The following is a 24,887-nucleotide window of genomic DNA, read 5'->3' on the forward strand; positions in this document are numbered from 1 at the left end:
AAAAGATTGTGATCTTAAAAGTTCAGCTTTGTAAGAATAAGATCTTAAATGTAAAATTTGGATTATCTGAATGTGAAACGTTTTTGTTATGGCTTGATTTAAAGTTGTTGTTTTGTTATTTTCCCTGAAGTTCTTGATTTCCATTTATTGTCATCTCCAGTGAAATGTAATTTTTCTGTATGGTTGTTCTGTTTTTCCTTTCTTGTTCTGTCAGTGAACTAAAAAAATCCACTGTTTGCATGGTCCCACTAGACCTCCTGTCATTATAACTTTCAACACATTTCTTCTAATTTTAGGGAGGCTCATAGACCAACAGTCCAACAAATTGGCAAAAGATGAAATGCTGCAGATGATCCGCCATGGAGCCACTCATGTTTTTGCTTCCAAAGATAGTGAGCTGACAGAAGAAGATATAACCACTATTTTAGAAAGAGGTGAAAAGAAGGTTAGAGAACAGTTTTGTATGAAATTCAAAATGTATCAAACATGAAATATATATGCACAAAATTGAAATGGGATCCGGTGATGTAAATCTATTTTTATGCCAAATTATTACTATTTGTACATATTTTAAATCATATGAAAGTTTTGAAGGAGTTGAGTTGTAATTATTTTCAAGGTTCAGACTGTGTGCATCATATCTTAAGCACGGTTTATTTTGTGGCCTTTTAGAAAAATGTAAATTTAATGCCAACAATTCTAATAGACACAAAATCTTTATGGAACTTCATTAGGGATTAGATAGCTCTGTGGAAAAATGAACTGCCATTTCAGCTCCCAGGAGTTGGGCATAAATTTAATTTAAATTTAGAAGTTAAATCCTACAGTTGTAGGACTACATCCCAGCATAATAAATTTAGCTTAATGGAGAGTCTTGGAGTCAAATTGTTCTAAATTGAAAAGCACAATGGGCATCTCTCTTTACAAGAAAATGTAAGTAAAAGTTTAAAGCAGAAAGAGACATTGAGAATGTTGCAGTAATGATGAAAGCTGTATTTTTCAGGAAAGATAAAATAGCTTAAGTGAGCCTAAAAGTATCTTCCTCTCTTTTTAGACAGCTGAAATGAATGAACGATTGCAGAAAATGGGGGAGAGCTCCTTACGAAATTTCACTATGGACACAGAGATGAGCTTGTACAACTTTGAAGGTGAAGATTACAGAGAAAAGCAAAAGGTAATTTTTCTTAGTCTTTAAGACTTAAGTTGAGAGGTGCAAGCATAAAGGCCATACTATAAATGTTATGGCTATGAAGGTTATTCTGGAGAAATAAGGAGCTTTTGAAAAATTCACTTGGTTCTACAAAAGCATCAGTATTCTGAATTTTTTAAATTAGCTCTCAGCTGCACTGATTTTTTTCATGGTAAAATCTGATAATATTGCTCAAATTTTATCCTTTCTGCAACAAAAATACTATGTTGCATCCTACTATACTGCTACAGTCAGCTTTATTTTACTGTCACGTATCTGAGGGGGAAAACCAGGCCTGATTCTACGTGTGGATCTTGGACTTTAGTCTCATTTTGCAGTGAAAGTTTTAGTCACAAGCATTAATGTGCACTGTTTGTACATTGATTTATCTAGTAATAGAAGGATCATCCAAAGAAATAGTTAGTACTCAGTCCCACAATGTTCCTTTTGTGTCTCTGTGTTTTTTGTGGGATGTATAGAGGAGATGTCCTGAAGGTCTTACCTGGTATCAGATACGTGAGTTATTATTTGTTAACTACAAAATGCCCTTCTAGCCCAGGTTTCTTATCAATTTTGAAGAAACATTTAGAAAAATAAATTGTTTAATGAGAATATAGTGCAGTGTGTGCATAAGGTTCTTTCTTCATGTTGATAATTTCATTACAAGAAGTAAGTTAAATACAGTATAGTCTTGAAATACACTTAAGTAACTTCAAGTGATTCAGTTAAGATTAATCTACTTTTAATGGATTTTTTTGTCTATGTTGTAGCCTCTGTAGATGGAGAAGCAATTTATTCATATCACAAGAAATTAGAGTATTCAGAGCCCAAGTCCCCAGTCCATTGTGTTTTGGTAGATGAAATCACAACCTTACTCAGGTGTCTGACATACCTAGAATACTGTAAAGGGATCTATTCTTGCCACTCCACTGCCTTGCTTGTGTATTATATTGTATGTGTTAATCAGCTATAATTTCTAGCTTATTTTTGAGCTCTATTGTAATACCTAAACTATTGAGCACAACCAATAGATTTGCCATGCAAAAATACATTCCTGTTTTGCGCTGCCACTTCAGTCATTGTTCCTGTGACTTTAGGAAAGCATAAAGCTACATAAATACCTTTTTATTCTAATCTGTGTGTAGCTGAGCATGATGGAATGGATTGAACCTCCAAAAAGAGAACGCAAAGCTAATTATGCAGTTGATGCTTATTTCAGAGAAGCTCTACGTGTTAGTGAACCAAAAGTCCCAAAGGTAAGAAGTTGGCAAGTATGGAAGGCTTTTTATGTTAATCTTTTGCTACTCCTCCCCCATGTTGCATCCCCTGCTCTCACCCTCTGTATTTACAAAGTGATAGGTTGCCACTGCTGCTGAATTATTGGAATTTATTTGCACAGAAGTCAAGCTTATATAATGTTGATGTATTTGTGTATTTTTGAAGGCTCCACGACCTCCGAAACAACCAAATATTCAGGATTTTCAGTTTTTCCCACCACGGTTATTTGAACTTCTGGAAAAAGAAATTCTGTATTATCGTAAGACTATAGGATATAAGGTAATGCTTTTGTTTTTGTCATCAAACCAGTGAAATGTATTTGTATTCCTCGTTGCAGATTTATTGCAACTTAAAACCTCTATTCCCCTGTTTCTGTTCCACTGTGGAGCAGAAAAAGTAATCTGTAATTCTTTTCTTCACTAAAAATTTCATATCTGTCTAGCTTTGTGTTTTGTGGTGGGTTCCTAACAATAAAACAGAGTAGAAAAAGTAGGGAAAGTTCTGACTCTTCAAATACTCAAACCCAAAAGTGTGATATGTGGTCTAGCTGAGAAATATAAGGTCACCTTCCAGAGTATGACTTTTTTTTATTAAAGCTTTTGTACGTCTTATGCAGAAAGTAACTTAAGATAATACTGTCTTTGTGTTGATATGAAGGTAAGTGAACTGATAATGATTTTCCTTGGATTTTGCTGGGATATCAAAGATTTAAAGGTGTGGAGGAGTCTGAATGTATTACTACTACAAAAAGGAAACACAACAACAGACTTCTCTTTTTTTCTTTTCTTTTTAGTTCCTACTATGCCTTAATTGAATTTCTCCCTCTTCCCTGCTGACATTACTGGACAAGTAGTGAACACAGATTCTGTTTTAATGTTAATTATCTTTACTTCCACCAGTATTGGCTGAGTAAATCAAATGGATCCCCTACTAGACATGTCTGTAACTTGCTTTAAAAAGCCCCAGGTTTCATGGCAGGTTTCAGCAAGAAGAAATCACCTATAAAATGTGTTAGAGAACATAAAACTTGTCATACAAAGCAACAGATGGAAAATTGGTGTTGCCCAAAAGTAGAATTAATATTAGCAAAATTATATTTTTAAGAGAAAACAGAAGGAAGGTGTCTTAGAATCTAGTTTGAAGCAAAGAGAATTTATATGGATGACAGGATAGAATTAAGCTAAGCATTAAAAGGAGTATAATTAGCTCAGGGAAAGAATTTATTCAATTAATGATCCAACAAAGAAGGATGAAAGAATTGCTAATGTTGACAATATGCACAAAAACAGAGAGGTTTCCATCCCTGTTAGTGAAACCTGTCAGACTGGATAGGTTAAACATGAATACTTGTTATCTTAAAAAGTTAGTATAATTGTTTACTGGTGCTGAAAGTGATAAATATGATTAAACTTGTTCTTCTTTGAAATGGAACTTTCCTTCTGATGAGAGTTTATTATTAAAACTGAAAACTGCCATAAACAGTATCAGAAGGTATCGAATAGGTAGGAACCAAGCTTTATGTGTCAGTCTTAATTTAAACCACCAAAGTCAAGAAAACTTCTTAGATATTAAAAACAGATAAACAGCTCTTAACTTATATATTTTTGCAGCAAAATCTTTACTGGACATTGGTTTCAGGCTTGTTTGCTGTTGTGTGGAGTGGAATTGCAGTACACAGCTTAAAGGCCACAAATATTAAATGGGTCAGTGTGGAAAGAGATAAAATGTGGCTTGGCCTTGTTTACATCGTGTTGTCTGTCTGGTCCTTGCTTCGGCTGTGTGCATAATTTCAAAGGAAACCTGGCAGAACTTAGGATTTCACTGTAGTTATACAGCATTATAAACCATTGGATGTGGGACAGCAGGTCCTTAGCTGATGAAAAGTGCCACTGAAATCAGTGAACTGCGACAGCTGACATGAGCTGGGGCTCTGCCCCTCACAATATCCTTAAATAGTTGTTTGTGGAAGTGGTGAGTACAGGGCATAACAAATTTATAAAAGACATTTGACAAAATCTAGTCCTATTTTTGGGAGGAAGGGTTTAAGCAATAAGATTTGATCTAGCTAAAACACATTTGGTAACTTGTACAGATCAGTACTTTTAAAACACAGTCTTTGAAATAACATTGCTGCACTACTGCTTTCTGATACCCCTGATTTTAGGTCCCCAGGAATCCTGATCTTCCAAATGCAGCTCAGGTACAAAAGGAGGAGCAAAAGAAGATAGATGAGTCTATGCCTCTGAATACTGAGGAAACTGAAGAAAAAGAAAAGCTTCTCACACAGGTAAAATAGAAAGAACTGAAGTATTTCATCATATGTGGCAAATAAGTACTAATAATGGTAAATACGCACAGGAAAGCTACACTGATGTTGTTGAAAGAAGAAAGCACATAACATGTAATGATTTTGCTTGGTTTTGCTTTGAGGGACCTTTCCTGTCCTTGAACAAATTTACTATTTCCTTGAATGTCCTTGAATGTTTCTGAGGCCAGAACTTGTATAGTAGATGCACTACCCAGCAGTACCTGCAGAAACCCAATCAGCAGTTTTCTCCTATATACATGTAACTTGCATGGATTTTTTAATCAAAAAGGGTTTGAATCAGGACAAGCCTCTGTCAACATAGATGATGTTTATGCAGATGTCTAAGGCACATCACATCTATTAATTCTGTCCCACTTGAGTTGTTAGGCATGTTCCTTTTATACTGGGACTGAATTCTTGTCCTTGGCTAGTTCTTGCCCTATTGCATGGTCATCCTGTTGAGTAGGCTTATTAGAAGTTGATTGTTACAGAGAATGGTGTGTCTCAAAGTAACAGGATTTTTTGATTCAGGAAATTTTCTGTGAAAGAAATAGTGTACCTTGGAAGAAAATTGCAAGGTCACAATTTCACTACTAATTTCACCTGTGTATAGCAGAGGAAATATTTAAACTGGTGCTGATATGCATATCAGTGCTGCTGTTAATGATTAAAAGGAAATACTTGTATTTTGTATATTATACTAGTTCTAAAGACGCTGTTCTAGTTCTAAATTCACTCCAATTGTGGAGTGAATTTATTCAGCTGCAGAACTGACAGAGTTCCTTGTAGATATATTTCTGTGATGAAAGAAACTCAGTGCACTACAGATTACTGCTCAGACATGTGATTGTCTTGTTTGTTCTTGGTGTTTTCTCCTTTCCCTGTCTTTAAATTGTAACGTCTCTTTCTTGGATGATGTTTTTGTGCATTGCATCTTGCTTTACTTTTTCAGTTTTGGATTGATTTCTTTGGTACATAACAAATTCTCTGTTTGACAGTGCTTTAGAGTTTCCATTTGATTGCATCTTTTTGGACTAGAGATCATTTCTTGACATACTTGTGCTTTCATCCAACTGTTTGTCTGGTTCCAGGTTTGTAAATGTCTGAAGTAGGAGCTCTTGCTTTAGATACTTGCACTGCTCTAAGAACTTGTAATGACATTGCATTGCTCACCCTGTACTCCTCAGATATGTGTTTCTTGTATCTGCTGAAAGGTGACTGTCATTGAGCTTGTTTCTTTGGAGAAATATCACAAAAAGTTTAAATAGAGAGGGTAAAAAGCTCTTACTAATGCATGTGGACTCATGCCAAAAAAAAAACCTCTTTAGACTTTTAATGATTCAGTAATAAGCCCCTGGATAATGCGAGTTTATAGAAATCCTGAAACACCATTAGCCACTGTAATTACGTGATGTGTCAGAGCCATTGCCTGTCAGAGCAAATGGTACATACATAAGTCAAAATTTTGCAAAATGTTTCCCTTCTTCCCAATAACGCCTTCTTGATCTGTTGCTGCTTGCAGGGTTTTACAAACTGGAATAAAAGAGATTTTAACCAGTTTATCAAAGCTAATGAGAAATACGGCCGTGACGATATAGACAATATTGCCCGTGAGGTGGAAGGAAAGTCACCTGAGGAGGTCATTGAGTATTCAGGTTTGTGATGTTTTGAAATGTGTTTCTTGATCACACAGTATTACCATCATTTTTGCTACATGTTCTTTTAAAATGCAGAACTTGTATGTGTGTAAATTTTTTTTTTTTACAGTATACAGTATTTTTTTCAGAAGACTTAATTCTGTTAAAAAGCTTGATTTTTCAGGATATAAAAAACATCTGCAGCTGCCTTCATCCCTCCTTAGTCAAAATTTAGAATTATACATGGTTAATTTACATTGACAACATGGACTTGTGGAATTGTAAAGTTGCCTTGTAGTGCCAATGTGATTCTTTATGCTGTATCTCTGCTATTTTAACTAGTACACCGTATCTTTGTCTTTTGTATTTACAAAATGCTTTTTAATTTGTACAGATTTCTTCCTCTTTCATTCTTGGATGTAATTTTACTAAACACCATAAAATTTAGCTTTGCAATATTCTTCTTATAGTTAAAAAGGAAGAGCTTCAGAAGAGTTCCCTTCAAAGCATTGAGTTTATTTTGGATTGGCTAAAAGTTGTCACTGTAGAAACCACAGTTTACTAGCTTTTATAACATATAGACTAAGTAGTCTCTGCCCATAGAGATAACTAGTGAAAACAAAAATAGTAATGTGTTTTACTGCTACACCTGTGGCTCTAACCTGTTTCACTACTGTTATGGAAAGCAGTCCTTAAAAATGACTACAATTAATTATATTGAATGTAAAATTTGTTAGAAATTTTTACTAAACCTTTACTTATAGTTAACTTTTAAGGGTACTGAATAAAGGGTCTGTGCAAGTTTATTTTTTGGCTAGCATAGTAAACTGGGAGAGCATTATCACATCTTTTAAGATTTAATGGAACCACAAGCTACATTCTTTTTTTGCCAGAGTGCCTTAACTGAGTAAAGTAGTAAGAGCAGAGGAGAAGGTTACATTCAACAATTTTGTTTTGTGTTTTTAGCTGTTTTCTGGGAACGTTGTAATGAACTACAGGACATTGAGAGGATTATGGCTCAAATTGAACGAGGAGAGGCAAGAATTCAACGGAGGATCAGTATCAAGAAAGCCCTCGATGCCAAAGTAATCACTCCAGGTTTTTTTGTTTTCTGCAGCTGACTCTTTTCAAATTCCTTCAGAAAAGGAATAGTTGGGGATGAGAGTTCTGTATTCCTTTATATCCTATATAGCATACCATCTATCAGTGATCTACACTAATATGTAATAAATCCTTGATGTAATAGTGTATGTTTATTACTCCTCATTTTTGTTTTGCATTCAGATCGCAAGGTACAAAGCACCTTTTCATCAGCTGCGTATTCAGTATGGAACAAACAAAGGAAAAAATTACACAGAAGAAGAAGACAGATTTTTGATATGTATGTTGCACAAGATGGGCTTTGACAAAGAAAATGTGTACGAGGAGCTGAGGCAGTGTGTGCGCAACGCGCCTCAGTTCAGGTTCGACTGGTTCATCAAATCCAGAACTGCCATGGTGGGTATCACTTACATGGACCAGGCATTACATGAAATATCTTGTTCCCTTTTTTTTAAGCACCATCACATAAAATTTGGATTTGTGCTGGAACTTTGGTGTCGAGGAAACAAGTGCTGAAAGAATAACTTCGGTTTTCATTTTCATTTCTTTTTTTTTTTTTTATAAAATAACCTTTTCCCTTAGTGCAGCAAACAACACAATACAACTGAAACAAACAGATTAGAAAACCTGCCAAGCTGAAGTCCCTTGTTACCCAAAGGGATATGCAGAGGTAGACTAAACTTACAAATATCCTTGTTAGTTTATGGCAGACTCGAATGTTTTATCGAACAATGTCTCTTAAAATACGACTTTTTTAGAATTGTTGGACAATATTAAAGACCGAAAACATCTAAATTATGTACTTGGAAAAAAGAACAGCTTTTCTAATGTAGTATTTAATTTCTAAAAGTCTGAGGAATTCACATAGGAATTAATAATTGAAGCAAAGGGTTTAAAATGCACTTTGTAGTTGTGAATGTGGATTATCACATGAAAGTGCTTAAATTTCTTTAGGTATACTTTTCTGAAGATTTTATTTGTACTTAGGGAATATAATGCAAGTTCAACAGCAAGTAGACTAGTACTCTGAATTTTAGTTTTTTTTCCCTTTGTCATAAGAGCAGAACCATTAATTTTTAATTTAGTCATTAGGTGGGAATTGATAACACTAACAGAAACTTTGGTGGTTGCAAATAAGAAGCTATGTAGGTACCAACATCAGAATATGGAACTCTTTCAATTCTAAAAACTGTTAGCTTTGACCTGGGATTTTTGTTTAGCCCTCCCCTGATTCAGTTCCTTTTCCTTATGAGTAAAATTTGTAAATCAGTGCACCTTATGTTAGAAACACAAACATGTGTTTTCACGTGAATGTGTTTAAATAGGAAAAATGTACTTGCAAATTTTTCTGTAATACCAGAAATAACTTAATCTTGCAATGAGTGAGAGCTGTAACACTTCTCTGTCTGCTCGAATAGAAAATTCTATTGGTTGTGGCTGATACAAGAGACTGGGGCTCCCTGTGCTTTATACAGCTGTTGTAGATTCTCCCCATTGTCTTGTAAACAAATTTTCAATTAAATGCTGCGCTGCAGTCATATAACTTAAATGTCATTTTGTATAGAAATCTGGATTTTTTAGTAGTTTAGTCTAGCATTTGCAGAGCCACTGTGCATTGTTGTTTACTGACTTAATTTTCTGGCCTCAGGATTTGTTTATAAAATGTTCTTTCAGAGTTCTGGGTACTGTACTAAGAATAAATAAAACATAAGATAAAATATTTAAAATGTGTATTTGAACAGGTGGGTATATTTGCTTCTCCCAGTACTGCTTGTAATTATGCAATACAATTTCTGCTTGATATTTGAGCAATTAAAGTGTTTCTGGATAGTGCAGCAGTTAGCCCTTAATTAAAAAGAATTACAAGCATTACTTACTAAAATGTCTGTTTGAAGAAATACTGGATTTTAAAATTATGTCCATAAAGAGAGAAGCCTCCAATATTTAGTCCATTAAGAAGTTTCTTTCAAGTTGTCTATGCGGGAATTCACTGAAGTAAATCATAGAGATGGGTACTAGAAATTAAAAATGTAGCTTGGCTTTTAATATTAGTTGATATATAGTTGTCAGGGGTGGAGTTAAATATGCAATTTAAATCTCCTTGCAGATCCTTATGTTCAGAATACTTTTCTTTTTAAAGGGGATAGAAATAATTTGCTCAAGTGTAGAAATATGTTCTGTGGTGTCTAATGCTGAAATTGAGGCACTGGGAATATAGTGAATCTTCTGGCTTAGATTTTCTCGTAAAATTCCATCCATTAATATTAATATTTTTAGTTTTTCTGCTATCACACAGTTGAAAAATAGTGTTATGAAAATACAAAGCTAAAGCAATCTTTCGTTTTCAGTGTGCATTTAATTTTCTTAAATGTTTTAAATTGTCATGCTATGTATGGTTTAGTAGTCTATAACTGCAAATTGCTGATATAATCTATGTATTCTAATATCCAGATGTTTGTGGGGGGATTAATTTCTATGGGTCCATTTTGCACTAGTTTGGTGGTTTTTTTTTTTTGGTAAAGAAATGTGCTGGAAAAGTCACATGATACCAAGACTAATGAACCAAATATAAATACAAATATTTATAGAGGAGTAAATAAGTTTAGTGAAAGTGGAGAAGACTTCTTAGAATGCTGAAATTCACGTGTGATCATTTAAACTGATATGAAATGAGATAGAAAGGGCAGCATAATTCTGAAAAAGACTTAGCAGGCTCTTTGAGAAAACTTTGTGTCCTAACCACTAGATGTCTCTTGAATTCCATACAAATAGCTAATTTATCTTCCATCTTATTACTTGTGTTTCTTCTCCTGAAGATTTCTCTTTGAAAAACAAATTCTGCTTCATTTATTTATTCCAAAATCAGATGGTTTACCCAAAATGTAAGGTTTCAAAGAGATCACGAGTGCCTAAGATTGTAGGGTTTTTTCTTTTTAAATTGAGCACAGTTCTTTTTTGTTCTTTTATTTCTGTCCGTGCAGGAAGAATGCAAAATATCATGGCAGTAGTGAAGCAGGTATCTGTTCTCTGAAGTCATAAATTATGCATATTCTTTTTTACCTTTCTGCAAACCCTACCTAGCATAAGACAAATGACTCCTTTGTAAATACAGGAATATCCAGGCCTGTGGACAAAGCTTTGCTCCCAAGTCAGCATCTCTGCCTTCACTCATGCGGAAGGTGATGGTTCAGTGCTCCCATCTTATTTATTGCAATACTGGTCTTTACAGCTATGAAGGGTTGAGCAAAGTACATCTTATCTCTTTCCATCCTAAAGAGAAAAGTATCAGGCCACACAGAATAAAAGATCATCTCTAAAAGTGCAAGGCATTTTAAATAAGCGTATTTTTGTAGTAATAAAATGGAATGGAGCCGTCCATATTGAAATTTCAGTGGCTCAGTGCAGGATTTATCATGCAGATTCTTTCTGGTGTGTAAAGAAACCTGTGTGCATGTCACATCTTACTGTCAACTGCTTCTGTGATATTCCAGAGAAAATTGTTCTTGAGTCCATCATCTGTCCACAGCAGATGTTTTGGAGTAGTGATCCATCTGGAAATTCTAACTGTGAACCTGTACACTTTAATAAATCTATGTATTTATGCAAACATTTTTCCCCAGGAAAGAGGAGAATTTTTCTGAATGCCTTGAGCAAATGGATCAAGGTTATTTCTTAATCCTTTCTGTTTAGTTGCTTGTCTTGAACTTAACACAAACCAGTTTCTCATACACTAGTAAAAATCATGCTGGTTGTTGTTATGAACCAGCTTGTCATCACTCTTTACCCCAGCTCCTAAGTCTGAGTGCAATGTACACAAATTTAATACTTCTGGCATATTGACAATCATCTTTCTATTTCTATTACTTTTTATTGCCTGTATTCATCCGTAGAGAATAGGATTTTGGGACAGAGGCTCTCTTTTGTTCTGTTTGGCGATGGCTTGCACTCAAGTTTACTCAGACTTACTGCCTTTTTGTCTAAAAGCTGTTGTTTGGGTGGAATTTGAGAGGTTTCATTGGTTGAAGTGAGAGACTGCACAAGCATGGCACTGTAATTTCTGGTTTAGCCTGTACTGGTGGGTGTGGGGTTACTTTTACATGAATGTGATAGAAAAGACTTATTGTAATTCTCTGTTTGCAAGGCTACATGCATGACACTGGAACATTTCTAGTAGGGAGTTGTAAAGAAAAACGTCCTGAACACTTTTTTTTTGTGTGTGTGGTAAAAAGAATTCTTGTAGTGGCAGGATTCTGTGTGTCCATTCTGAATTACACAGCTTTCACCCAAGGCCACAGAGCATCCTTTGTAGAGGAATCTGTGGAAACTGTAGAACTTAAAGAATGTGGTTAAGCTTGAGCATTTTAATGTCTCAAAGATGAGTCATTTGCTTGACTGTTTCAGAACATTCAGGATCAAGAAAGCATTCAGGCTGCATTGTTACCCATCAGGAACATGATGGCTGAGGCAATATACAGGTTACAGATGCTGAGAAAATAGAGACTAATTTCTGGGCAAAAAGGTCACCTGTTCACTTCATTGCAAATGGACCCATTGTAGGTTAAGATTTATGCTGCTAGGTAATTCTAGGATAGCTTGTGGTTCAAAAATTGAATTTAATAGAGATAAGACATATTTTTCCAGCTTCTTTTTTTCCTCAGACGAAAGCTTCCTGCTTTGAGTTAGAAAGAAAAGCCCATGGAATCACTGTTCTTAATGTACATAGAATATACTGAATAATTGTAATAAAAATTGGTACTGTTGGGTATTTGGTAAGAGATTTTTTCCTTTGAGATGGGGTACAAGAAACTGTCTGAGTCACTTGAGTTCTATAAAGCAAGATGACCATTAGTAACTGCAATGCAGCTACTTTGAGTTGTTTGGGTCCTCATCACTTTCAGATGCCTTGCAAGTCTTGATGCTAAAAGCATTTAGGGCCTGCCACCTCCTGGGTGCTGCTTGAAAATACAACAGTGACTTCACAATTTCAGACTGGATAGATTTTTGCCAATTTGGGGCTTTACGGGGTCTTACCACAAAAAAACCCCAAACTTTAATCTGTTTGCCGCAGAAAACTATTGCTTAAGGTGGCTTTGATTCTTTTTCTCAAGATAGACTTGAAGACCTCTTTTCCTAAAATCTGCCATACTATGCTGGCAGGTTGTAATTTGCTTCATCTAACCAGGATGAAAGATCAGATCAGTCTTTTGGGATGTCAGTTTGGAAGATACAATCCTGAAAACTCCTTGTCAGGAATTTGAATATTTCAGTAAATTATTCTCTCTTTAAAGGTTACACTAAGGGAAAGACAGATCAACAGTAACTAAGCTGCATGAATATTGAATGTTTTAGGAAAATGGAAGTACTTTGAGATTCAAGAATTTTGAACATATTTATGTAAACAAGAGAATTTGTATAATTTACTAAAAAAATTGATGTTTTCTGTTTCTTTAGGAGTTTCAGAGACGCTGCAATACTCTCATATCATTAATAGAAAAAGAAAATATGGAAATTGAGGAAAAGGAAAGAGCTGAAAAGAAGAAAAGAGGAGCAAAAGTTACAGCAGTATGTTTAGCAGCATTTACTTTACTTCTAGTGGGGCAGAATTCAATTATATTTTGTGAGAAAATGTAAAAGATAATGATAGGCACTGATTACTTTAGTAGAAGCCATTAGGTGAGAGATTAAACTGAAATATTTGTCTATTCACAGCTCTACTAGATTTTTTAGATAGGTATTCCCAACATACAGTATTTTGGGGCTTTTTTTTTTGAAAAGTCTTTTGTATAAGTAGCAGGGGAAGACTCTTATTAAGAAAAAGTCACACTACCTACTTTCTACCTACTTTTGTACCTCATATATTGGTTTCATTTGTTGTCAGATTATTACTCCTCCCCTGCATAGTAGTTGCTGGAAGAAGAAATGAAAGTGCTTCCTTTAATTTGAAGGGTTGTCATCTTTAGATCAGAATTCTGTATAAGTCAAGGTCCTGATCTTTTCATCCAATTCGTGGTATGTGTGGTACCTGCACCACTGAGACCATGTAATGATTCAAGAATATAAAAAGGGTGGCAGACTTAAGTGTCTACATCAGGGATTTATGTTTGCTGTGTCATTATATCCTGCAAAGCTGAACTGAACTCCAGAACACATTAGGGTCACATATCTCCCTTTTGAATAGTCAGTAACAAACTTAAAAGTATAATTTTTTTTTAATCATGCCACCATTTTGTTAAATTTATAATTATTTTTTCTCTTTAGTCACAGAAGAGAAAAGCAGATTTGGCTGCTGAGAACTCTGGAAAAAAAGATGCCAAGAAAGTGAAGTCGTGAACCTGAAAATTGAATGCTAAATATTAAACTGCCACTTTCTTCACTCCATCTACGTGTATTAATTGCCGACTTCTTTGTATTCATGGTACTCTCCCCCAAGTCCCATGGTTTAATTTTGCAAATTTTGTATACTTCTCAATGCCTTCTTTACCTAAAATGTGTAGCTTTATATCTTATGCATTCCAGTATTTTTGTGTACTGTATTTTGTGAGTTTCATGTCTTTGGCAAAATTCACTCAGTCCTTGGTTTTTTGAAGCTTGTGCTGAGGTTTTAGCTTTTATATGTTTTATATGCTGCTGCTTTGAAAGAAAACCTAGATTCTATAGCTGTATTATTGTTGTTTCATATTTTAAATTTATATGGCTGTTGGAAAATAAACTGACTTAATTATTTGAAGAGAAATATACTTCATATTTGTTTTCCCTACCCTCTCTCCCTTTTTTGCATAGCTACATTTAGAGAGAATGTTAAGGTTTGTATAATTGTGCCTTCATCATCAATCAGATTTTTTTCACAGGAGTGCTTAGACAGGATTAGGAGCATGACAGAACAAAATCTAATTAGACTGACATCCTTGTTTGCTGTCAGCATTAAATGGACATTTTTCCCTGAAATGTTCAAAAGAAAAGCCAGCAAATACTTATACACCTTTTTTTTATTTTATCACTGATTCTGCTGGGCTTCATACATTTTTAAACACAGGGTGAGGTGTTTCTCAGAATGACCTCTAGATGAAAACTTTTCTATGCCAAATAAAAGGAAGTAGTCAACTACCAGCTTCTGGTTGTTTAAGTAGCAAACAAAATAATTCATTTTTGGGTAGGTAGGCTGCTCAGCTATGCTGCCTTGTTGCTCTGATTATCTCTACTGAAGTTCTGCATTTACCTTTGATTCAACATGTCAGTCAGAAGCAATGGGGATATGTTATGGAGTGCTCCTTTTTAGTATTTCTATTTTAATGAAGGGATGAAAGTGTTGGATGTATGATTTTTTGACTTTGCAAGAATGGCCTTTACTAAGCAGGTTCATGGTTTCTGCTCACCTTGGAGTCTCTGCCTTTCCCAGATCAGGAGAACAGTGACTGTGACATCTAATGTTTTACTTTAATGTTCTGTCTCTGATCTGGTGTTTAGTATGGACCTTGCTGCAGTGAGACATGCCCTCATAATGTCAAGTCTAGATTAATGCAGTGTGCTTTACATGGTACTTCCCTTGAAGACTTACTTGTACATTTCTTCTGGTGCAGTTTGCTTCCTTCGGTGGTTTGAGGTGTTTTGAGATGAAGAAAGCTCTTTAAACTCTTTGTATTTCGTGCTTTGCATTGGGTACCTTCTTCTGTATTTGTAAAATTCAGGACTTTATAAAATAAAGTTCTTGAGTTCTGCCCATGTTCTTTAATGTCATTTAAAATATATTGGTATGTCTTTGAAGTTTTCTGGGATTAGTATCTTAGTATCTCTAAGTTTGACGAGTAATTTCCAGCTTTTCTTGGTGGTCTCTCTGTTTAAGGTTTGGGTTAAAATGAGTGAGCATTTTAAAAGATTAATAATTTTATTAATCTGAATATATTTTGGAATGGAGCTTTTGCTTTGGGACCAAGTTATTAATAAGCTTTTATTTGTATGCCTTGTAGTGTAAAAAAGGGTATTCCTCTGTTGAGGTTCATCTGATGAGTGGAGAGGTACATCTGATAATGATGGGGCACAACTTCAGGCAGAAGGTTAGTCATGAGTGTCAGTGTGTGCTTTCCATGAGTGTGCAACCCAGATGGGATAGGTCTGCTCAGAAAAGAAGCTTGTCTCTTCAGCTGATGCTTTTGGTATTGGAGTAGTTGACATCCTGCTTTATCCTTGGGAGAAGGACATCTCATGTAATTATGGACGGGGAGAAGGCTGTGCAGCTATGTACATATATAATCACAAATCCCTAGAGTGTTGCTATTAATAGAGAGAGGAAGATGCCTTATTTACATTTGCTTTTCAGCTCATGTGCCACTTACTAAGTTTATGGCCTGAAATTATAAAAACCAGTTAAAAGAGGAGAAAAATAAAGGCTGAAAGAGCCACTTGAAATTTTTATGGAATTACATGGCTAGGTCTATAGCTTATTCCATTGCTCCTATTTAGCATTGGATGAATATTTTAATGTTTTAAGTCTTGAAATGTGTATTCTCGTTTTGTTTATTGTAGATTAGCTTTGTTTGACTTGCATGTTTTTGTGTATCCAGTTTCTCTGTGTTGCAAAGTGTATGGAAAGACTTAAAATGGTAATATCTCAACATGTTCTTTTATGCAGATTTCTTGGTTTGAGTTACCACTTGAGTTAATGTTCACTCTTCTCCTCCTCAGTGACACGATATACAAGTTATATAGCAAAAGATCATGCAATTGTTCTTCCAGATATTATCCCCTTGACCAGACAGCTTCTCTGAAGAATGATAGATACTCCCAGGAGCTACCTGTTATCTTTTACAGTCTGTAGTCCCTGGTTAAGCTGAATGTGCTGTTGAACAACAGTCCTTGAGAGCACTTGTACACTATAAACTAGTTCCTCAGCGTAGTGAGTCTTCCCATCCATCATGTCCTACAGTGATAACTAAAGAAAATTGCTAACAGCTGCTGGTCAGGATTAAAGTAAAATGGATCTTTCTTGTCCCTTTTCTGTTCCTCTAGTTGCAGGTACACACATAGTATGTGCCTAGCAGTATCTTAAATGATATGCTGCTGCTGTGACTCAAAATTAGATGGTGGAAATGAGAGAATCTTCCTATTTTTCACGGCTATTTTCTTAGGTGAGGAATACTGTTTGTAAGAAATTAGTAAGCACTGAATGTGATGTGATACAAAACTTCTGAAAAGTCTGGGCCTTTAGGCAATTTGAGAGTTGCCAAAAATATGACAAGATATAAAATTCTGAAAATAACTTATGAGTTCCTGTTCAGCAGACAACTAAAATTTGATTGTGTTAGCATTAGGCTTGAAGAAAGAAAAAGTCATCTAGCACCTTTCACACATCAGGCAGTGCACATAACATCTTGGGAGAGTCAGGACAATTGTGGTGGGTTTTCTTTTTCGCGTATTCATTACTTCCAAATTATCAGTCCTTTTATTTTTGTCTTATATTAGTGATGACACCAAAAAAGTCATGCTGCTGACCACCTTCATTGTATTTAATTTTAGTTTGTTGTGATGACACAGAGAAGGAATGAACTTTCTTCTTGCTGGTAATATTAGACCATCTTTAGATACTATTTGCACAAGTAGCTTTACTATACTAAAATATTAAGTAAGAATTTTTTTTCTTATAGATTATCACTGCTTGTTTGATTTAGTGCTAGTGCTGGTTGTGGTTTAAAAAAACATGCAACTTTCACTCTGAGATCATAAGCAAGGGGTACAGTATGCAAAAATTAATCAGAATCTTTCTAAATGCCTGATAGAAATAACTTTGTTGTGCAGTGCCTACAGTTCCTGCTGGGCACTGCTGTGTTACAGGCGCTCTCTGTGCATGCCTCTTGCCCATGTTCAGTGGAGGGATTAAGTACTTTCAGTAAATGCCATAAATAAATGCCAAAGCCTTACAGCCTGAAAAAACATGGAATTTTGCAGTTAGTACCGGTTTATGTGAATGTAAAATGACAAGGTTGGTGCAGACATTGGCACTTGTGTTGCTGGAGGGGATGGATCGCTGACTGTACTTCTGATCTGATTAAGAGAATGTGACAGTTGTTACATTTTACTTAAGTTTATCTAGTCCGTGTACTTAGCTTCAAGCATGTATGTAAATGCTTTAGTGGGTCACAGTTCTAATGTTTGTTATGTTCTTTTTCTGAAAGAGTTAAAGTTGAACTTAGTTTGCATATTTTGAAATGTAATGTACTCTTTTAATTGCATTTGCATGATATCCATTCTTTCATGAGAGCCTTAATAGAAGTAATATTTGCTGCCTCAAAGGTATGTCTACATTGTGTTGTTCAAAGGTAACTTCTGAACTTTTTCAAATTGAGATTTGTTTCTTAAGTTGTACATATATGAAAATAAAAATTAATAAGAACCCGATGTCTTCTGGTAATTATACTTCTGGTACACATGGGCCCACTCACTTGGATATTGTTCAAGATAGTTTGATTTGTTTTTGTTGCTATTGTGTCTCCCATAACTTTCAGGCTATGGTGGCTGTAAGGGCTGTATGGTTGTTCCATGTCTGCTTTCAAACTATAATTTCCTGTAATCTAAAACAATATACTAGTAGTGCCTATATTTTTGTGACAGCCTTGCCTGTGTTATCTTGTAGTACAGTACTGTACAATGTATGTTGATCCTGTATTAAAGTATATTGGTTATTTCATATCTTTGGTGTGTTACTAAAATGAAATACTTTGAAGCTTAAGTCTAGGTGACATAGAATGGTAGGAACCATGAACTATGTTGTTGCAGGTGTAGACATGGTAGATATTCTGCTTGCAGAGGTGCGTGCCCTAAACAAATCCTCAATTTTCCACTTTTTTTTTCTCAGGATGACCCCATTAAAAAAAGAGAGGCAGTAAGGAGCTCTGGAAGACCAGTTTATCCTGGCATTGGCTAGCAGCAATTTTCTCAGCTTCACAGTGACTTTTGGTAGACCTCACTCTTTTTCAAGTGAGGCACCTAGACCAGGATGAAGGAGCTGGGAATAGAGATGTGGTTCCACCTTATCTTGTCCTCAGTTGCAGCCAAAACAATTGTCCGGTTCACCACAAGAACTGTAGTTCTTCCAAACAGCATTGCTTACTGCCAGGCTGAGCAGGATCCCATAGCTCATTTCTGCTTCTTACATGTTCTCAGGGGTGGGCTGCCAGCACTAAAGTCTACTGTTTTCAAGATTTTCTTGGAAGCAGTACCTGCCAACTCTCCTGGAGGAGATGGTCTGTTCAAACAACAGAACATTTTGATGGGAACAGTGATCCTGGCTGTGGAGTTCGGTATTGTCACATGATGATCATTCTTAGATGCACTCGGTGTTTTGGGGACGGTTGGGCTTTAGACACCTTCTGCAGGGAACAGACTCTTTTATCTCTACATGGCAGTTTCTTCCCGTAAGAAAATAGACTGAAAAGTCATCTTCATCTGTCTTCTCATTTGTTAATTAGGTGGACACTGCTGAAGGCCACAAAATCTCAAATTCCGCTCAGCAGTTTGGTAAATGGCATTCATTATGTGTCTTCTTTTTTTAGCTGAACAGGTGGATATTCCTCAGGAGATGACTTCACAGTGAGGGTTTAAGAGTCCAGTAAGACTTCTGTTATTTCTCTTTCCTTTGAACTGTTGCTTTCACTTTTTCTTAAAATGACCTTCTGATGTTCTAGATACCTTGATTTTCATGTCTTTATTACTTGAGGGTTGTTGGTCAGGGATTTTTGTTTGTTGGGGGGTTTTTGTGTTGGGTTTTTTTGGGGAGTTTTATTGGTTTTTTTTACTTAGAAGGCTGTTTCAGATGGGTGGGGTGTAACCTGGGCAGAGCTGTGGGGTGATGCCCACTTCAAGAGCCCTGATGCTGCAGGGACCTTTTAGCCTGGGTGTTGGTGTGAGCATGTGTCTGTTCCCCTGCCTACTCAGCATCCCCTCCCCTTGTTTTCAGTCAACTCTTCAAAAAAACTCAACCTGCTGTGGCTTTGTGCCTGCCTATTTTCTGCTCTGGGTGGCAGGAGAAGTCTTCTGGGTCTCTCTGACTTGAGGTGACACCTCTAGTCCTTAAACTGAACAAGGCCATCCATGGTCTTGGGAACCTTGAGTGCCCTGTAGGATTAAAAACATGCGGATTAATATTTTCATTCAGTGCCCTGTGCCCTGGCACAAAGGAGGCTGTTGATTGTCTGGTCTTCCCTTCTGCTCTGCAATCCATGTGAGGCTACCATTGATTCCTGTGTCTCTGACTGGAGGTTACAAACCCTCCTTGGAGGCACCTGTTGTTCTGACCTCTCTGGACACACTAATTGCACCAGTCCTGGACCCTGATGCGAAGCTGTGCTGCCACGTGCTGAGCGGCGCTTACGAGGCTGGAAAACAGAGGAGAGACAAATTGCAAGTTATTCTTGTAACCTGCTTTAAATACTGACTGGTGTTGGGATGGAAGTGTGGTGGAGTCCCTGTGAGGAGCAGGAAGATGCACAGGTATGTGATGTGCTCTTGGTTGGGACTAAGCCTTTGCTTCTAGGCCTTATTTCAAATCCCGCTGGGTCAGTTGACATCATGGATATTTTCATTCAGAGGCTCCTTGGAAAGCTGTTCAAATTAACAGACGGGGTGTCTTGGCACAATTCCCAGTCCCTGTGCAAGCCCTGCTCCCACGGCAGGCTCCTCTTCTGACATTTGAAATGTGGAGGGAAAAGGTTGAATCCTGGAAAAAACTGCCTGTGCTGAGCTGGGAAAATCTGTGTGTACTTAACAGGAGATTTGATGGCTAAATCTATCTATTTTTATTGGTAGTAAACTGAAATTTAAAGTAAAGCCACTGTAACTTGCTGCTGAGCGAGTGGAGTTATGAATGCATTGGAGCTGTGCATGTGCCTTGGGGTGGAGCACAGCTTGTGGGGGCAGCGTTGGGCTTTTCTCCTCTCTATCCTGCTTGCAGTGCTCTTATGTTCTTACCCATTCAGACCCCAGGTGGTGGTGTTGGATCTAAAAGGAGGAAATAGGAAGACGGAGAAGCTCCTTTCACTGTGAACAAGGCTGGTGGTGTGGCAATATTGAGGTGCTCTACGCAAGTGCTTAGATTTTTGTCTTGACAGGGCAATAGTCCAGCTGTCTCCACAGAACTGCCACTCCTTCCCAAACATACCTGCAAACTTCTTGGCTGGCTGCTGCCACGTGAGAGGTGATTTGAGTAGGTCTTCCCATTCAAAAGTTGCATTAGCTGGTATGGCACCAGGTGCAACACTTGGAGCAGCTCAGAGACAGCCTGCAAGGTCTGTACTGGCTTTGGATTCGTGCACATTCAATGGCTGCTTGAAGGGGGGCACCTCTACACCACGAAAAGCAACATCCCTTTGTGCCTCAGGATTTTTCTTCAGCGACTTACTATTAAAATTATGTTGCTGGAATTTAAAAAAAAAAAACTGAAAAACCTACCCTTTAAAAATGTTTCATTGTTATTTTATGGCTTCTGCAGGTACGTATCTCTAAAATGATTTTACTTATTTATGTTACAAAGGAATGATTAACATTACTTGAATGTGTGGAAGAGGTACAAGAAATTTCTTTTGCTTGACATCAGCCCTGGAGACTCAACATTTTCTTTCAATATTCAAAAAGGAATTTAATTTTAGCTTTTTGTGATGCTCATTGATAATTAACTGCTCCATGTACTGCATCTTATTATGCTACAGGCCCGAAGATTTTCTGTTGGAAATGAAAATCGATTTCAACAAATTCAGTTGTTGCTGCCTTATTAGGTTATGGTACTCAATGTAAATTAAAGTTTTGAATTTATGTCATTGATCAATAGATGCAATTATTGATTTGGGATGTATGAGGTAAAAAGTGAATAAATAAGTTTTTGTCTTTGTTTTTGTAATATGGAAACATGTCAAAGTTTACTGAGCTGCAAGTAACTTTGTAGTGAACCTCAGGCAGAATCAGAAACACAAAGAGTAATGTTAGTCTGTTTTTTTCTTTGGTGCTAGTAGGATTTTCTTAAGATGCTGACTGACAGGCATCCTGGTTTAGAAATTTATTTAAAAACTTAGGGTGCAAAGGTGGGCTGATTGCAGCTCCTGATGCCCATCCATGGATATTGTACATAGGCCAACACATCACTCTTCAGAAATCAATATCTTTTCTGCACAGAGGACTCATTGCAGTGTTGAAGGTAGTCTGTCTGAACATGGCCAGAAAGTCTCCATCGCTGGAGGAAACTAAAAGTAATATGGAGCTAATAACACCCTATTAACACAACATATATAAATCAATACTATCTTTTTTTCCCTAGATTGAAATTAAACCATTGATTGCACTCTAAAATATTCCAGGAGTTTTGAATGGTTGTACTATTTCTTGCTCAAAACTAAATATTCATGGTCTGGACTAGATGAAGCAACATGGGAAACCTGTCACTCAGAGCCTGCCTGTGTGTGCCAAGGTGTGGGAGAGCTGAGAAGAGTCTCCTTTGTAATTAGTGCATCAGGAAGAGTTTGTGTTCAAGGACAGCATTGCTAAGACTGTGTTAGTGGATTATATACCTGTTTTTTCTGTGTTGCTTTTTGATGAACAACCTGAGACCAGCAGCATTGCCTGTTTTTCTGCATAAATAATTTGGTTTTTATTTAAAGAGCTTTGAGATCTTTCTTTGAGGATTGCTATAGAAATATTTGTTTTCATTGGGAATTAGCTATAGTAATAAAAGCTGAGAAAATGCCATATTTTTTATTACTTTCATGGACCTGGGCCATTGCTTTTAAATATAGAGAGGAAAAAAACTCAGGAGTTGATTGAGGACATAGTTCACTTGATCAAATGGATGCAGATCCCAGCTTGCAGGAAACCTATTAATATAAAAGACAAAATAGATAGTTTTGTTAGATGGGGACTGCATTCCTGTGGGAGATCAGAGGATTTGCATCAATCACAGCAGCAATAACTGCAGGTTGTACTTGGTAGGGCCTGTGCAAAGACTATTGTTTGTGTCTCTATCGTATATAGATGGAAATAGATACAGATATCTTGTCAGAGTTAGTGGTATCAGAAGAAAAAGTGTATGTGAACTGAGTAGATGTTTGTAGATTATGAACTTGGTAGATATTTTAGCTGTTGAAGTAAAGTTGAGGAGGTATCTCTAAGGTTTGCTGTATTTTCCAAATGGAAAAATGAAGACAACATCCTCTTCCAGTTTCCCAGTCACCTGGTAGCCATTCAAAGACCATAGTTAACTTTTCTTGTATGCTTTTTTTCCCTCCCTGCAGTTAAATTTGGCAGTTCACTTAGAGCCATTTGATGACCTTTCTGAAGAGACTGTTGGCCTCTAGAAGAGTTTCGGTACTTCTTGATCTCCTTCCTTTCCTTCCCTGCACTGTTTTGTGCCTGAGCGTGTCTTTCCTCCTTCAGTGCAGTGTTTATTGCCTTGGCCAAGATCTGTGCTGATCCCTTGACCACATTTTAGAAAGCCCTGAAAGCTAAACTATTGCAACCACTGCTCCATTAATGGACATCTTCTGTCTGCCTTTTGCATTTGTTGAACACAGCATTTTGTACTCTGGGTACCACTCTACCTCAACAATTTTTGCTGTTAATAGTCGAAATGTTGATAAAATTAAGCAGAGTTTGTAAAGGGACGTCACAGATGTTCCCGGGATACCTTTGTTGCATATTCATGTAACTCAGACTCTGCAAAGAGGCTAATGTTTATGCCTGTGTAGCTCTTTGATATGTGTGTTTTGGAGAATTTCCTCTGCCAACTGAGTTATCGTAGCCCACAGCACAAAGGTTTGGCTCCCTAATTTCAAGCAGTAGCTGCTTATGTTCCTAGTCATGGGGCAGTCAGATTTCTGGTTCAATTCCCTGTGATGTGCAAAAATCAGGTGTCATCTCTGCTTCTCAATAGTAATGGCTGACCTTATTTTGTTGACTTCACTAGAATGAAATATAAGTCAGTATTTTGGAATGGAAGTGATTCTTAAAACCCAGGACTCCCTGGGGAAGCCCTTTTTTATCCTATCCAGCCAGTGGTGGTTGCATGCAGTCTCCTGCCACTGGAGAGACTCTTTACTGGTGTGAAACTGTTGAGTAGAACCTCACAGAGAACCCAAGACTTAATTTCACTTTTAAATGTGATGACACAGTCCAGCCTACTTTGCCTATGCTCAGTGCTGATGGATTTGTTCCTAGTTTCCCTGAAAGTGTGGATACAGATACCAAGAGTGGCTTGGATTTTCTGTTCTTTCCAATGGTTTCTTTGGCCAATTTCAGCGGAATTTCTCTGGTGTTGCTGCAGAGAATTGAGCTGGTTGCGTCTAGATATTATATCGAGGCTGATTTAGGACTGACTGATTTAGTTCCTTTTCCAAGTGTGAGGTCTCATGTTCACCCGAGTTGGGTAAGAACACCCAGAAGCAGCAGAGAACATCTGTGCTCATACATGATAGACTTGTGCAGTCACAGCAGTGTCGAGGAACTCGGTAAGACAAGAATGGTGTAATTGCAGCTGTGGGTCCCTGGTTGTGCCTGCAGGATTTGTGTCCAGGTGAGGCAGGAGAGCAGCAGGAGGGGCCTTTGAGTGGCAGTGCAGGACTGGGAGCTGGAACACTGACAGGCATTTCTGTGTCTCCTCTGGGACCACAGCAAGCTCCTTTCTCTGCAGACTCCCTGTTCTTTCTCTCCTCTGCTAAGGTCTGTTTATGCCATGTATTTCCTTTAGGGTTAGCATGGATATCTATCTCTGTGCTATGGTAGCACTAACAATGTGGGCTACGATCATGGGTAGGGTCTCAAGGTGCTGCTGTATTATTAATAACAGCCTTGTAATAAGATTCAATGTTTACAGTTCTGAGTAGCTCACAGTATCAGGGCCTTAGCTATGTATAAAAATAAGTAACTGATTTGCTTTCTATTGAATAAATGACATGCTGGTGGGATGATTAATGAATAAGAAATCATGAGTGTCACTGGCACACAAATGGGAATCATCATTCCCTTAACAAATTTTTTTCCGGTTGGGTTTAACTTTCCCTTGGGAATTACAGTTTCACTAATTTAACAAAACCACCCAATAAATAACTCATCATTTTTTATAGAGGTCCGTTAAATAAATCTATATTGAAGTACTGAGAAATGACACTTGTAGAAGAAACATTGCTGCAAATAATGAGAAAATTGCAGATGTATTTTATACCTCTTCTGAAAATCAAAAGGTCTCATAAATACAGTCTGTAAAAATGTCTGTGGAAGAGTTAACATAACTGTACAAGCAATAAGCCTGACCTTTCAGTGTAATTTATTTTAGATTTGCTCAATCCTTTTTTATTAAAACTAGCACATCTGAAGCAGAATTAAATCCTATTACACCGGCTCTGTG

General features: G+C 36.9%; 1 protein-coding gene across 2 annotated transcripts in view; it reads left to right on the top strand.

Moving 5' to 3' along the window:
• The window catches only part of SMARCA1 (SWI/SNF related, matrix associated, actin dependent regulator of chromatin, subfamily a, member 1), a 29,397-nt gene extending 15,151 nt beyond the window's left edge, over window positions 1–14,246 (top strand). For both annotated transcript variants that reach the window (XM_027687038.1, XM_027687040.1), the window contains exons 15-24: window positions 297–445; window positions 1,055–1,174; window positions 2,335–2,445; window positions 2,633–2,746; window positions 4,632–4,754; window positions 6,298–6,430; window positions 7,379–7,497; window positions 7,697–7,909; window positions 12,965–13,075; window positions 13,772–14,246. In XM_027687038.1, the coding sequence (XP_027542839.1) occupies window positions 297–445; window positions 1,055–1,174; window positions 2,335–2,445; window positions 2,633–2,746; window positions 4,632–4,754; window positions 6,298–6,430; window positions 7,379–7,497; window positions 7,697–7,909; window positions 12,965–13,075; window positions 13,772–13,843 (1,265 nt within the window). In that variant the 3' untranslated portion in view covers window positions 13,844–14,246. The remainder of the gene's footprint in view (window positions 1–296; window positions 446–1,054; window positions 1,175–2,334; window positions 2,446–2,632; window positions 2,747–4,631; window positions 4,755–6,297; window positions 6,431–7,378; window positions 7,498–7,696; window positions 7,910–12,964; window positions 13,076–13,771) is intronic.
• Window positions 14,247–24,887: the final 10,641 nt, after the last annotated feature.

This window comes from Neopelma chrysocephalum, unplaced genomic scaffold, assembly GCF_003984885.1.
Source record: "Neopelma chrysocephalum unplaced genomic scaffold, ASM398488v2 Primary Assembly neopelma1_73, whole genome shotgun sequence".
Classification (NCBI taxonomy): domain Eukaryota; kingdom Metazoa; phylum Chordata; class Aves; order Passeriformes; family Pipridae; genus Neopelma; species Neopelma chrysocephalum.